Source organism: Salvelinus fontinalis, chromosome 6, assembly GCF_029448725.1.
Source record: "Salvelinus fontinalis isolate EN_2023a chromosome 6, ASM2944872v1, whole genome shotgun sequence".
Lineage (NCBI taxonomy): Eukaryota > Metazoa > Chordata > Actinopteri > Salmoniformes > Salmonidae > Salvelinus > Salvelinus fontinalis.
Genome location: NC_074670.1, coordinates 10,839,384 through 10,855,374, shown reverse-complemented (window position 1 = coordinate 10,855,374; position 15,991 = coordinate 10,839,384). Strand labels below are relative to the sequence as shown.

Below are 15,991 nucleotides of genomic sequence, written 5' to 3'. Positions count from 1 at the left end.
ACCAGGGAGGTGGTGAGAGTCAGGAGAGGGGACAACCAGGGAAGGGGTGAGAGTCAGGAGAGGGGCCAACCAGGGAGGTGGTGAGAGTCAGGAGAGGGGACAACCAGGGAAGGGGTGAGAGTCAGGAGAGGGGCCAACCAGGGAAGAGGTGAGAGTCAGGAGAGAGGACAACCAGGGAAGGGGTGAGAGTCAGGAGAGAGGACAACCAGGGAAGGGGTGAGAGTCAGGAGAGAGGACAACCAGGGAAGGGGTGAGAGTCAGGAGAGAGGACAACCAGGGAAGGGGTGAGAGTCAGGAGAGAGGACAACCAGGGAAGGGGTGAGAGTCAGGAGAGAGGACAACCAGGGAAGGGGTGAGAGTCAGGAGAGAGGACAACCAGGGAAGGGGTGAGAGTCAGGAGAGAGGACAACCAGGGAAGGGGTGAGAGTCAGGAGAGAGGACAACCAGGGAAGGGGTAAGAGTTAGGAGAGAGGCCAACCAGGGAGGGGTGAGAGTCAGGAGAGAGGACAACCAGGGAGGTGGTGAGAGCGAGGAGAGGGGCCAACCAGGGAAGGGATGAGAGTCAGGAGAGAGGACAACCAGGGAAGGGGTGAGAGTCAGGAGAGAGGACAACCAGGGAAGGGGTGAGAGTCAGGAGAGAGGACAACCAGGGAAGGGGTGAGAGTCAGGAGAGGGGCCAACCAGGGAAGGGGTGAGAGTCAGGAGAGAGGACAACCAGGGAAGGGGTGAAAGTCAGGAGAGGGGCCAACCAGGGAAGGGGTGAGAGTCAGGAGAGAGGACAACCAGGGAAGGGGTGAGAGTCAGGAGAGGGGCCAACCAGGGAGGTGGTGAGAGCGAGGAGAGAGGACAACCAGGGAGGTGGTGAGAGCGAGGAGAGGGGACAACCAGGGAAGGGGTGAGAGTCAGGAGAGAGGACAACCAGGGAAGGGGTGAGAGTCAGGAGAGAGGACAACCAGGGAAGGGGTGAGAGTCAGGAGAGAGGACAACCAGGGAGGAGTCAGTCAGGAGAGAGGCCAACCAGGGAAGGTGTGAGAGTCAGGAGAGAGGACAACCAGCGAAGGGGTGAGAGTCAGGAGAGAGGACAAACAGGGAAGGTGTGACAGTCAGGAGAGAGGACAACCAGGGAGGTGGTGAGAGTCAGGAGAGAGGCCAACCAGGGAGGGGTGAGAGTCAGGAGAGAGGCCAACCAGGGAAGGGGTGAGAGTCAGGAGAGAGGCCAACCAGGGAAGGGGTGAGAGTCAGGAGAGAGGACAACCAGGGAAGGGGTGAGAGTCAGGAGAGAGGACAACCAGGGAAGGGGTGAGAGTCAGGAGAGAGGACAACCAGGGAAGGGGTGAGAGTCAGGAGAGGGGCCAACCAGGGAAGGGGTGAGAGTCAGGAGAGAGGACAACCAGGGAAGGGGTGAGAGTCAGGAGAGGGGCCAACCAGGGAAGGGGTGAGAGTCAGGAGAGAGGACAACCAGGGAGGTGGTGAGAGCGAGGAGAGGGGACAACCAGGGAAGGGGTGAGAGTCAGGAGAGGGGACAACCAGGGAAGGGGTGAGAGTCAGGAGAGAGGACAACCAGGGAAGGGGTGAGAGTCAGGAGAGGGGCCAACCAGGGAAGGGGTGAGAGTCAGGAGAGAGGACAACCAGGGAGGAGTCAGTCAGGAGAGAGGCCAACCAGGGAAGGTGTGAGAGTCAGGAGAGAGGACAACCAGCGAAGGGGTGAGAGTCAGGAGAGAGGCCAACCAGGGAGGTGGTGAGAGTCAGGAGAGAGGACAACCAGGGAGGGGTGAGAGTCAGGAGAGAGGCCAACCAGGGAAGGGGTGAGAGTCAGGAGAGAGGCCAACCAGGGAAGGGGTGAGAGTCAGGAGAGAGGCCAACCAGGGAAGGGGTGAGAGTCAGGAGAGAGGCCAACCAGGGAAGGGGTGAGAGTCAGGAGAGAGGCCAACCAGGGAAGGGGTGAGAGTCAGGAGAGAGGCCAATTAGGGAAGGGGTGAGAGTCAGGAGAGAGGCCAACCAGGGAAGGGGTGAGAGTCAGGAGAGGGGCCAACCAGGGAAGGGGTGAGAGTCAGGAGAGGGGCCAACCAGGGAAGGGGTGAGAGTCAGGAGAGGGGCCAACCAGGGAAGAGTCTGTCAGGAGAGAGGCCAACCAGGGAAGGTGTGAGAGTCAGGAGAGAGGACAACCAGGGAAGGTGTGACAGTCAGGAGAGAGGCCAACCAGGGAAGCGGTGACAGTCAGGAGAGAGGACAACCAGGGAGGGGTGAGAGTCAGGAGAGAGGCCAACCAGGGAAGGGGTGACAGTCAGGAGAGGGGCCAACCAGGGAGGTGGTGAGAGTCAGGAGAGAGGACAGTCAGGAGAGAGGACAACCAGGATACAACAGAACAAAGGAGATGTCCATGATACTAGTACCTCCAAGCTCCAACTCTCGGGAAAGGCACACGCACACGTTGCAAGCAAATCATAGATTTGTATAAACCTAGTGCAGTTGTTCTATAGTTATGTAAGGTAAATAGTAGATGTCTCAGTCTGGAAATCCAGACTGTGTGTACCTGGTCAGGGTTCAAGTAGTCACCTGATCTAGTATTGCTACACAACATGCAAGTGCCGCTTTTCTTCGTCACAACCTCTCTCTCTAGATATCAGTCTTCCAGTCTGTCTCTCACCTTGAGTTTGTGCTCCTTCCTGTTGATGATGACAGCGGTGATCTGTTGGTCCATGAAGATGAGGATGGTGCAGAGCAGGGCAGGGATGGCTGCAGCCAGCATGGTCCACCAGGGGTTGGTCCCAAGCGGGGAGATCAGCCAGCCACGGTTCTCAGACGTGGGCTAGAGGAGCAGGCACGGTCAGGAAAGAACGTCACAACACATACAGTAAACCAGTAGGTCACAACACATACAGTAAACCAGTAGGTCACAACACATACAGTAAACCAGTAGGTCACAACACACACAGTACACCAGTAGGTCACAACACACACAGTACACCAGTAGGTCACAACACATACAGTAAACCAGTAGGTCACAACACACACAGTAAACCAGTAGGTCACAACACACACAGTACACCAGTAGGTCACAACACACACAGTACACCAGTAGGTCACAACACACACAGTAAACCAGTAGGTCACAACACACACAGTAAACCAGTAGGTCACAACACACACAATAAACCAGTAGGTCACAACACACACAGTAAACCAGTAGGTCACAACACATACAGTAAACCAGTAGGTCACAACACATACAGTAAACCAGTAGGTCACAACACATACAGTAAACCAGTAGGTCACAACACATACAGTAAACCAGTAGGTCACAACACATACAGTAAACCAGTAGGTCACAACACACACAGTACACCAGTAGGTCACAACACACACAGTACACCAGTAGGTCACAACACACACAGTACACCAGTAGGTCACAACACATACAGTAAACCAGTAGGTCACAACACACACAGTAAACCAGTAGGTCACAACACACACAGTACACCAGTAGGTCACAACACACACAGTACACCAGTAGGTCACAACACACACAGTACACCAGTAGGTCACAACACACACAGTACACCAGTAGATCACAACACATACAGTAAACCAGTAGGTCACAACACATACAGTAAACCAGTAGGTCACAACACATACAGTAAACCAGTAGGTCACAACACACACAGTAAACCAGTAGCTCACAACACATACAGTACACCAGTAGGTTACAACACACACAGTAAACCAGTAGGTTACAACACACACAGTAAACCAGTAGGTCACAACACACACAGTAAACCAGTAGGTCACAACACACACAGTACACCAGTAGGTCACAACACATACAGTAAACCAGTAGGTCACAACACACACAGTAAACCAGTAGGTTACAACACATACAGTAAACCAGTAGGTCACAACACATACAGTACACCAGTAGATCACAACACACACAGTAAACCAGTAGGTTACAACACACACAGTAAACCAGTAGGTCACAACACATACAGTAAACCAGTAGGTCACAACACACACAGTAAACCAGTAGGTCACAACACACTGTAAACCAGTAGGTTACAACACATACAGTAAACCAGTAGGTCACAACACATACAGTACACCAGGAGGTCACAACACACACAGTAAACCAGTAGGTTACAACACACACAGTAAACCAGTAGGTCACAACACACACAGTAAACCAGTAGGTCACAACACACACAGTAAACCAGTAGGTCACAACACATACAGTAACCAGTAGGTCACAACACACACAGTAAACCAGTAGGTCACAACACACACAGTACACCAGTAGATCACAACACATACAGTAAACCAGTAGGCCACAACACACACAGTAAACCAGTAGGTCACAACACATACAGTAAACCAGTAGGTCACAACACACACAGTAAACCAGTAGGTCACAACACACACAGTACACCAGTAGGTCACAACACACACAGTAAACCAGTAGGTCACAACACATACAGTAAACCAGTAGGTCACAACACACACAGTACACCAGTAGGTCACAACACATACAGTAAACCAGTAGGTCACAACACACACAGTAAACCAGTAGGTCACAACACATACAGTAAACCAGTAGGTCACAACACATACAGTAAACCAGTAGGTCACAACACATACAGTACACCAGTAGGTCACAACACACACAGTAAACCAGTAGGTCACAACACATACAGTAAACCAGTAGGTCACAACACACACAGTAAACCAGTAGGTCACAACACATACAGTACACCAGTGTCTCAAATAGTAGGTTGATAATACTCTAAAATAGGGCAGTGCTATCCAGGTTACTCTCTTTATAACTGGAAGTTGACAAAATAAATGAGTTAATATTTTCCATATTCTGATCTCATTCAATCAAAACCATTTATAATCAGGTTCTTTATCTTATCTACAGTGAGGGGGGGAAAGTATTTGATCCCCTGCTGATTTTGTACGTTTTCCCACTGACAAAGAAATGATCAGTCTATAATTTTAATGGTAGGTTTATTTGAACAGCGAGAGACAGAATAACAACAAAAACATCCAGAAAAACACATGTCAAAAATGTTATAAATTGATTTGCATTTTAATGAGGGAAATAAGTACCCCCTCTCAATCAGAAAGATTTCTGGCTCCCAGGTGTCTTTTATACAGGTAACGAGCTGAGATTAGGAGCACACTCTCTAATCTCAGTTTGTTACCTGTATAAAAGACACCTGTCCACAGAAGCAATCAATCAATCAGATTCCAATCAATCAGATTCCAAACTCTCCACCATGGCCAAGACCAAAGAGCTCTCCAAGAATGTCAGGGACAAGATTGTAGACCTACACAAGGCTGGAATGGGCTACAAGACCATCGTCAAGCAGCTTAGTGAGAAGGTGACAACAGTTGGTGCGATAAACACAAAAGAACTGTCAATCTCCCTCGGCCTGGGGCTCCATGCAAGACCTCACCTCGTGGAGTTGCAATGATCATGAGAACGGTGAGGAATCAGCCCAGAACTACACGGGAGGATCTTGTCAATGATCTCAAAGCAGCTGGGACCATAGTCACCAAGAAAACAATTGGTAACACACTACGCTGTGAAGGACTGAAATCCTGCAGCGCCCGCAAGGCCCCCCTGCTCAAGAAAGCACATATACATGCCGTCTGAAGTTTGCCAATGAACATCTGAATGATTCAGAGGACAACTGGGTGAAAGTGTTGTGGTCAGATGACACCAAAATGGAGCTCTTTGGCATCAACTCAACTCGCCATGTTTGGAGGAGGAGGAATGCTGCCTATGACCCCAAGAACACCATCCCCACTGTCAAACATGGAGGTGGAAACATTATGCTTTGGGGGTATTTTTCTGCTAAGGGGACAGGACAACTTCACCGCATCAAAGAGACGATGGACGGGGCCATGTACCGTCAAATCTTGGGTGAGAACCTCCTTCCCTCAGCCAGGGCATTGAAAATGGGTCGTGGATGGTTATTCCAGCATGACAATGACCCAAAACACACGGCCAAGGCAACAAAGGAGTGGCTCAAGAATAAGCACATTAAGGTCCTGGAGTGGCCTAGCCAGTCTCCAGACCTTAATCCCATAGAAAATTTGTGGAGGGAGCTGAAGGTTCGAGTTGCCAAACGTCAGCCTCGAAACCTTAATGACTTGGAGAAGATCTGCAAAGAGGAGTGGGTAAAAAATCCCTCCCGAGATGTGTGCAAACTTGGTGGCCAACTACAAGAAACGTCTGACCTCTGATTGCCAACAAGTGTTTTTCCACCAAGTACTAAGTCATGTTTTGCAGAGGGGTCCACTACTTATTTCCCTCATTAAAATGCAAATCAATTTATAACTAGGACTGACCATTGCTGAGAACTTGAAAATAAGTTATCGGAAAAGGTAAAAAATGTTGGACAGGTCGATGTTAATCCCTAGTCAATATTGGCACCAAACCACCTGTCTGGATTCAACACGTTTTGTTCAATATCTCAAGATAGGCTTGTCAAATTAACCACGTTTCCATCCACAGGTTTTACGCGAGTAAAGACTACGTCTGAAAATAATTATGACAGCTGTGATGAAAACAGGAAGTTTCGGTACAATTGTATAAATGCTGACAGATAATCAGTTCGTTTGACATGGTGCAATCTTTTTGTGTCTAAAATTAATTATGCAAGTAATGGTGGTGGAAACACCTTTATACACAAATATTGATAGAATAACCATCATATCAAAGTAAACTTGGAGTCTCGATGAGATGGTGTGTGATCCTCCCACTACAACCCAGGAAAACATGCAGTTTATTAGGCTACAGATGAAATAAGTTGTGATGAACTTCACAGGGTGGTGAAAGTGCACAGTGATGAGCTTGATGCTCCTTTCCAATTAATATTGAGGGTCTTATTCTGGCGACATGATGGTCAATGCTTGACTGCCGCTTGGCAAATAAAAACTTGTTCTACAGAATCTATAAATGTAGACTAGCCTACCCGCAGCGCCTTCCCGAACTGTATCAGAGCTGTTGGCTTGAGAGCCTGTACCAAGACCAGAGCAAGCACATTTTCTATTTTACGCAACAGTTTTTGTAGAGTTGACAATGCGATGGAAATACATTGAACTTTAGATTTTTTATTCAGTACGCAAAAAAGTTCATTTTGTGTGGACTACGTCATCACACGCTGTTTGGTGAAAACACCACTGCTGGGAAAATACGCAGATTTGTTTCATGTCGCTAATTGGATGGAAACCTAGCTACTGTTAAGGAACTTTCAGGACTGACGGAGGACACCGAGATGATTCAAATACAAGTAAAATGAATTCAATTAAAATGCCATATTACGCAAATGGTCCCAAATTTAAGACCAATCATTTCAGGTAAGGTGGTCATATTATTATTTTAATGCTTTATGCAAAACTTAGTAACAATTTTAAACCATTTATGAAATGATAACTTTTGATACTACTTTATCACACACACTGAACTGGAACACAGAAAGCTACTTGCATAATAACATAGCTTACTTTTAAAAGGTAGACCTACAATGGAGTTAGGTTATATTGTAATGTTATTTTTGGTGTTGAGTTACTTTGGTGATGAGAGGATGAACTGCAGCAAATTATTAGCCTAGTCATAGCTAAATAACAGTGTTTTTAATCAATTGTAAGGCTGTTGCCACTGAATTCTGATAGTTTATACATGAAAGAATAAAACCAATCAATCACAAAATTCGCCGCTGGCACATTACAGCCACTGCGGAGCAGCGCTGCCTCTCGCCTGGCTTATTGCCTCAGCGAACTGTGTCAGCCACTCCCACACAGCTAGCAACTAGCACCCATCATGGAAATGGGGGTGGCGAAATGGGAATTTGGACCAATCCCTGACAACCCATGAACGTAGCTATGAAGCTCTACTTTGTATCCGGCTGTGTTTTTTCCCCGTTTCTCTGAAAACACCTGAACGACAGAAGTGAGGGAAAAACATTTCACCTGATATTTCAGTGAAAAGACGTCCGATGACCATGAAATACCCTCAGGACTTTCCAATACTTCTTAGCAATACAATGTCACATTGATCGTACTCTGATCGGTTGAGGAATACCTTCCGCCAAGAGCAAATATGAACACACCGATTTCGGGGGTTTCACAAAAAGGTCTGTCCCACAGACTTGAACGTTCTTAGCATGGCACTTGTCTTACATTTGGACTTATACCCCGTAATGTCACATTCAGCATTGTGATTTTTTACACAAGGTTAACAAATTGCCACGTTAATGTTTTCAAATGATTTAATATGCATTTTGATGACCACATTATTGACATTTAGTCAAACAGATTTTTACAATTCTCACAATGTCCATTGTTTGTGGTGTCACTTAACACAATAATAATAATAAGTATTCAGATATAATAATTTAGACTTTTTTTTTTAACGTTAAACAATTTAAAGGCCCAAACTAAACGGAATTCAGAGTTAACAGTTTGAAACCAATCTGTACCTGAAAGCGGTCAGGCACATTCAGTTTGGGGGAGGGAATGCCCACCAGGTAGTCCACCAGGACCATGATCATGATGGTCAGGAAGACCGCAAAGTCACTGATGGTCGACCGTACCTGGAACACAGAAGGACAGAGAGTGAGAAGGAGTGCACAGCTGAAAAGAAAATAGGTAAAAGTTCAAGTATAGAGGATCAAACCAAAGGAGAGAGCAGAGTGGTAGGACCTAAACTCACTAGTACACAACCCTGACAGACACATCACTCCTACTCTAATGCCAAACCTTGGTGGGAAAGTAGAGCTTGGTCTTGAACTGCTTGAGGAAGGAGGAGAGGAAGAAGGTAGTGAAGAAGAGGATGACGGACCAGAAGAGGACGTCAGGGATGTAGGGACCATGGAGGCCGCAAGCTGGCCCAACAAACTCCCCACGCAGCCTAGAACACTCCTACAACACAGACCGGGGGAAGGACAGTTGAGTGATGTCAAAATCAACTTTATGTCCAAGCATGAAATCAATCTAATTTTACTATTGTAATGGAAAACAGTACGAGACAGAATACAACAATAAGAAGGTACCATGGACGCCCCATAAGCACGCAGACACAGACACACGGAAAAACACACGCAAACACAGACACACGGAAAAACACACACGCAAACACAGACACACGGAAAAACACACACGCAAACACAGACACACGGAAAAACACACACGCACACACGGAAAAACACACACGCACACACGGAAAAACACACACGCACACACGGAAAAACACACACGCACACACAGACACACGGAAAAACACACACGCAAACACAGACACACGGAAAAACACACACGCACACACGGAAAAACACACACACAGACACACACGCACACACAAACACACGGAAAAGCACACACGCAAACACAGACACACGGAAAAACACACACGCAAACACAGACACACGGAAAAACACACACGCAAACACAGACACACGGAAAAACACACACGCAAACACAGACACACGCACACACAGACACACGGAAAAGCACACACGCAAACACAGACACACGGAAAAACACACACGCAAACACAGACACATGGAAAAACACACACGCACACACAGACACACGGAAAAACACACACGCAAACACAGACACACGCACACACAGACACACGGAAAAGCACACACGCAAACACAGACACACGCAAACACAGACACACGCAAACACAGACACACGCAAACACAGACACACGGAAAAACACAGACACACAAACACAGACACACGGAAAAACACACGCAAACACAGACACACGGAAAAACACACGCACACACGGAAAAACACACACGCACACACAGACACACGGAAAAACACACACGCAAACACAGACACACGGAAAAACACACACGCACACACGGAAAAACACACACGCACACACGGAAAAACACACACACAGACACACACGCACACACAAACACACGGAAAAGCACACACGCAAACACAGACACACGCAAACACAGACACACGCAAACACAGACACACGCAAACACAGACACACGCAAACACAGACACACGCAAACACAGACACACGCAAACACAGACACACGGAAAAACACACACGCACACACGGAAAAACACACACACAGACACACACGCACACACAAACACACGGAAAAGCACACACGCAAACACAGACACACGCAAACACAGACACACGCAAACACAGACACACGCAAACACAGACACACGCAAACACAGACACACGCAAACACAGACACACGCAAACACAGACACACGGAAAAACACACACGCAAACACAGACACATGGAAAAACACACACGCAAACACAGACACACGGAAAAGCACACACGCAAACACAGACACACGCACACACAGACACACGGAAAAGCACACACACAAACACAGACACACGAAAAAACACACACGCAAACACAGACACACGCAAACACAGACACACGGAAAAACACACACGCAAACACAGACACACGGAAAAACACACACGCAAACACAGACACACGGAAAAGCACACACGCAAACACAGACACACGCACACACAGACACACGCAAACACAGACACATGGAAAAACACACACGCAAACACAGACACACGGAAAAACACACACGCAAACACAGACACACGGAAAAGCACACACGCAAACACAGACACACGGAAAAGCACACACGCAAACACAGACACACGCACACACAGACACACGGAAAAGCACACACAAACACAGACACACGGAAAAACACACGCAAACACAGACACACAGAAAAACACACGCAAACACAGACACACAGAAAAACACACACACACAAACACAGACACACGGAAAAACACACACACACAAACACAGACACACAGAAAAACACACGCAAACACAGACACACGGAAAAACACACACACACAAACACACGAAAAAACACACACACAAACACAGACACACGAAAAAACACACACACAAACACACGAAAAAACACACACACGGGAAAAACACACACACGGGAAAAACACGAAAAAACACAGACACACGAAAAAACACAGACACACGAAAAAACACACAACTTACATCGACATCCAGTTGGGTCCAAGATATGGATTCTGGTGCGACCCCGCTGTGGTTCCAGACCTGCTGGATCTCAGGCGTGGCGTTAACCGGCGGAGAACATTGACATCTGAGACAGAGACTGAACATTAACCGACACCGTTCACCCCTACTACAACTGACCTAACCATCCCTCACCCCTACTACAACTGACCTAACCATCCCTCACCCCTACTACAACTGACCTAACCATCCCTCACCCCTACTACAACTGACCTAACCATCCCTCACCCCTACTACAACTGACCTAACCATCCCTTACCCCTACTACAACTGACCTAACCATCCCTCACCCCTACTACAACTGACCTAACCATCCCTCACCCCTACTACAACTGACCTAACCATCCCTCACCCCTACTACAACTGACCTAACCATCCCTCACCCCTACTACAACTGACCTAACCATCCCTCACCCCTACTACAACTGACCTAACCATCCCTCACCCCTACTACAACTGACCTAACCATCCCTCACCCCTACTTCAACTGACCTAACCATCCCTCACCCCTACTACAACTGACCTAACCATCCCTCACCCCTACTACAACTGACCTAACCATCCCTCACCCCTACTACAACTGACCTAACCATCCCTCACCCCTACTACAACTGACCTAACCATCCCTCACCCCTACTACAACTGACCTAACCATCCCTCACCCCTACTACAACTGACCTAACCATCACTCACCCCTCCTACAACTGACCTAACCATCACTCACCCCTCCTACAACTGACCTAACCATCACTCACCCCTCCTACAACTGACCTAACCATCACTCACCCTACTACAACTGACCTAACCATCCCTCACCCCTACTACAACTGACCTAACCATCACTCACCCCTCCTACAACTGACCTAACCATCCCTCACCCCTACTACAACTGACCTAACCATCCCTCACCCCTACTACAACTGACCTAACCATCACTCACCCCTCCTACAACTGACCTAACCATCACTCACCCCTCCTACAAATGACCTAACCATCACTCACCCCTCCTACAACTGACCTAACCATCACTCACCCCTCCTACAACTGACCTAACCATCACCCCTACTACAACTGACCTAACCATCCCTCCCCCCTCCTACAACTGACCTAACCATCACTCACCCCTCCTACAACTGACCTAACCATCACTCACCCCTCCTACAACTGACCTAACCATCACCCCTACTACAACTGACCTAACTAAAACACCTGAGGTAGTTTGGATGTGCAGAGTACACTTCCTTTGAACTATGTACAAGGTCGTAGCTCAGCGTTCTAACATGTAGAAGGTGAGGTCGTAGCTCAGCGTTCTAACATGTAGAAGGTGAGGGTCGTAGCTCAGAGTTCTAACATGTAGAAGGTGAGGTCGTAGCTCAGCGTTCTAACATGTAGAAGGTGAGGTCGTAGCTCAGCGTTCTAACACGTAGAAGGTGAGGTCGTAGCTCAGCGTTCTAACACGTAGAAGGTGAGGTCGTAGCTCAGCGTTCTAACACGTAGAAGGTGAGGTCGTAGCTCAGCGTTCTAACACGTAGAAGGTGAGGTCGTAGCTCAGCGTTCTAACACGTAGAAGGTGAGGTCGTAGCTCAGCGTTCTAACACGTAGAAGGTGAGGTCGTAGCTCAGCGTTCTAACATGTAGAAGGTGAGGTCGTAGCTCAGCGTTCTAACACGTAGAAGGTGAGGTCGTAGCTCAGCGTTCTAACATGTAGAAGATGAGGTCGTAGCTCAGCGTTCTAACACGTAGAAGGTGAGGTCGTAGCTCAGCGTTCTAACACGTAGAAGGTGAGGTCGTAGCTCAGCGTTCTAACACGTAGAAGGTGAGGTCGTAGCTCAGCGTTCTAACATGTAGAAGGTGAGGTCGTAGCTCAGCGTTCTAACACGTAGAAGGTGAGGTCGTAGCTCAGCGTTCTAACACGTAGAAGGTGAGGTCGTAGCTCAGCGTTCTAACACGTAGAAGGTGAGGTCGTAGCTCAGCGTTCTAACACGTAGAAGGTGAGGTCGTAGCTCAGCGTTCTAACACGTAGAAGGTGAGGTCGTAGCTCAGCGTTCTAACACGTAGAAGATGAGGTCGTAGCTCAGCGTTCTAACACGTAGAAGGTGAGGTCGTAGCTCAGCGTTCTAACACGTAGAAGGTGAGGTCGTAGCTCAGCGTTCTAACACGTAGAAGGTGAGGTCGTAGCTCAGCGTTCTAACACGTAGAAGGTGAGGTCGTAGCTCAGCGTTCTAACACGTAGAAGGTGAGGTCGTAGCTCAGCGTTCTAACACGTAGAAGGTGAGGTCGTAGCTCAGCGTTCTAACACGTAGAAGGTGAGGTCGTAGCTCAGCGTTCTAACACGTAGAAGGTGAGGTCGTAGCGCAGCGTTCTAACACGTAGAAGGTGAGGTCGTAGCGCAGCGTTCTAACACGTAGAAGGTGAGGTCGTAGCTCAGCGTTCTAACACGTAGAAGGTGAGGTCGTAGCTCAGCGTTCTAACATGTAGAAGGTGAGGTCGTAGCTCAGCGTTCTAACACGTAGAAGGGGAGGTCGTAGCTCAGCGTTCTAACACGTAGAAGGTGAGGTCGTAGCTCAGCGTTCTAACACGTAGAAGGTGAGGTCGTAGCTCAGCGTTCTAACACGTAGAAGGTGAGGTCGTAGCTCAGCGTTCTAACACGTAGAAGGTGAGGTCGTAGCTCAGCGTTCTAACACGTAGAAGGTGAGGTCGTAGCTCAGCGTTCTAACACGTAGAAGGTGAGGTCGTAGCTCAGCGTTCTAACACGTAGAAGGTGAGGTCGTAGCTCAGCGTTCTAACACGTAGAAGGTGAGGTCGTAGCTCAGCGTTCTAACACGTAGAAGATGAGGTCGTAGCTCAGCGTTCTAACACGTAGAAGGTGAGGTCGTAGCTCAGCGTTCTAACACGTAGAAGGTGAGGTCGTAGCTCAGCGTTCTAACACGTAGAAGGTGAGGTCGTAGCTCAGCGTTCTAACACGTAGAAGGTGAGGTCGTAGCTCAGCGTTCTAACACGTAGAAGGTGAGGTCGTAGCTCAGCGTTCTAACACGTAGAAGGTGAGGTCGTAGCTCAGCGTTCTAACACGTAGAAGGTGAGGTCGTAGCTCAGCGTTCTAACACGTAGAAGGTGAGGTCGTAGCTCAGCGTTCTAACACGTAGAAGGTGAGGTCGTAGCTCAGCGTTCTAACACGTAGAAGGTGAGGTCGTAGCTGTGTTCTAACACGTAGAAGGTGAGGTCGTAGCTGTGTTCTAACACGTAGAAGGTGAGGTCGTAGCTGTGTTCTAACACGTAGAAGGTGAGGTCGTAGCTGTGTTCTAACACGTAGAAGGTGAGGTCGTAGCTGTGTTCTAACACGTAGAAGGTGAGGTCGTAGCTGTGTTCTAACACGTAGAAGGTGAGGTCGTAGCTGTGTTCTAACATGTAGAAGGTGAGGTCGTAGCTGTGTTCTAACACGTAGAAGGTGAGGTCGTAGCTGTGTTCTAACACGTAGAAGGTGAGGTCGTAGCTGTGTTCTAACACGTAGAAGGTGAGGTCGTAGCTGTGTTCTAACACGTAGAAGGTGAGGTCGTAGCTGTGTTCTAACACGTAGAAGGTGAGGTCGTAGCTGTGTTCTAACATGTAGAAGGTGAGGTCGTAGCTGTGTTCTAACACGTAGAAGGTGAGGTCGTAGCTGTGTTCTAACACGTAGAAGGTGAGGTCGTAGCTGTGTTCTAACACGTAGAAGGTGAGGTCGTAGCTGTGTTCTAACATGTAGAAGGTGAGGTCGTAGCTGTGTTCTAACACGTAGAAGGTGAGGTCGTAGCTGTGTTCTAACATGTAGAAGGTGAGGTCGTAGCTGTGTTCTAACATGTAGAAGGTGAGGTCGTAGCTGTGTTCTAACACGTAGAAGGTGAGGTCGTAGCTCAGCGTTCTAACACGTAGAAGGTGAGGTCGTAGCGCAGCGTTCTAACACGTAGAAGGTGAGGTCGTAGCTCAGCGTTCTAACACGTAGAAGGTGAGGTCGTAGCTCAGCGTTCTAACACGTAGAAGGTGAGGTCGTAGCTCAGCGTTCTAATATGTAGAAGGTGAGGTCGTAGCTCAGCGTTCTAACATGTAGAAGGTGAGGTCGTAGCTCAGCGTTCTAACATGTAGAAGGTGAGGTCGTAGCTCAGCGTTCTAACACGTAGAAGGTGAGGTCGTAGCTCAGCGTTCTAACACGTAGAAGGTGAGGTCGTAGCTCAGCGTTCTAACACGTAGAAGGTGAGGTCGTAGCTCAGCGTTCTAACACGTAGAAGGTGAGGTCGTAGCTCAGCGTTCTAACACGTAGAAGGTGAGGTCGTAGCTCAGCGTTCTAACACGTAGAAGATGAGGTCGTAGCTCAGCGTTCTAACACGTAGAAGGTGAGGTCGTAGCTCAGCGTTCTAACACGTAGAAGGTGAGGTCGTAGCTCAGCGTTCTAACACGTAGAAGGTGAGGTCGTAGCTCAGCGTTCTAACACGTAGAAGGTGAGGTCGTAGCTCAGCGTTCTAACACGTAGAAGGTGAGGTCGTAGCTCAGCGTTCTAACACGTAGAAGGTGAGGTCGTAGCTCAGCGTTCTAACACGTAGAAGGTGAGGTCGTAGCTCAGCGTTCTAACACGTAGAAGGTGAGGTCGTAGCTCAGCGTTCTAACACGTAGAAGGTGAGGTCGTAGCTCAGCGTTCTAACACGTAGAAGGTGAGGTCGTAGCTGTGTTCTAACACGTAGAAGGTGAGGTCGTAGCTGTGTTCTAACACGTAGAAGGTGAGGTCGTAGCTGTGTTCTAACACGTAGAAGGTGAGGTCGTAGCTGTGTTCTAACACGTAGAAGGTGAGGTCGTAGCTGTGTTCTAACACGTAGAAGGTGAGGTCGTAGCTGTGTTCTAACACGTAGAAGGTGAGGTCGTAGCTGTGTT

General features: G+C 48.3%; 1 protein-coding gene across 3 annotated transcripts in view; it reads right to left on the bottom strand.

Moving 5' to 3' along the window:
• The window catches only part of LOC129857007 (sodium bicarbonate cotransporter 3-like), a 105,025-nt gene that overhangs the window by 14,589 nt on the left and 74,445 nt on the right, over positions 1–15,991 (bottom strand). For all 3 annotated transcript variants that reach the window (XM_055924859.1, XM_055924860.1, XM_055924861.1), the window contains 4 exons: positions 11,058–11,163; positions 8,764–8,925; positions 8,484–8,597; positions 2,648–2,809 (listed from right to left, as the gene is read on the bottom strand). In XM_055924859.1, coding sequence (XP_055780834.1) covers positions 2,648–2,809; positions 8,484–8,597; positions 8,764–8,925; positions 11,058–11,163 — 544 coding nt within the window. The remainder of the gene's footprint in view (positions 1–2,647; positions 2,810–8,483; positions 8,598–8,763; positions 8,926–11,057; positions 11,164–15,991) is intronic.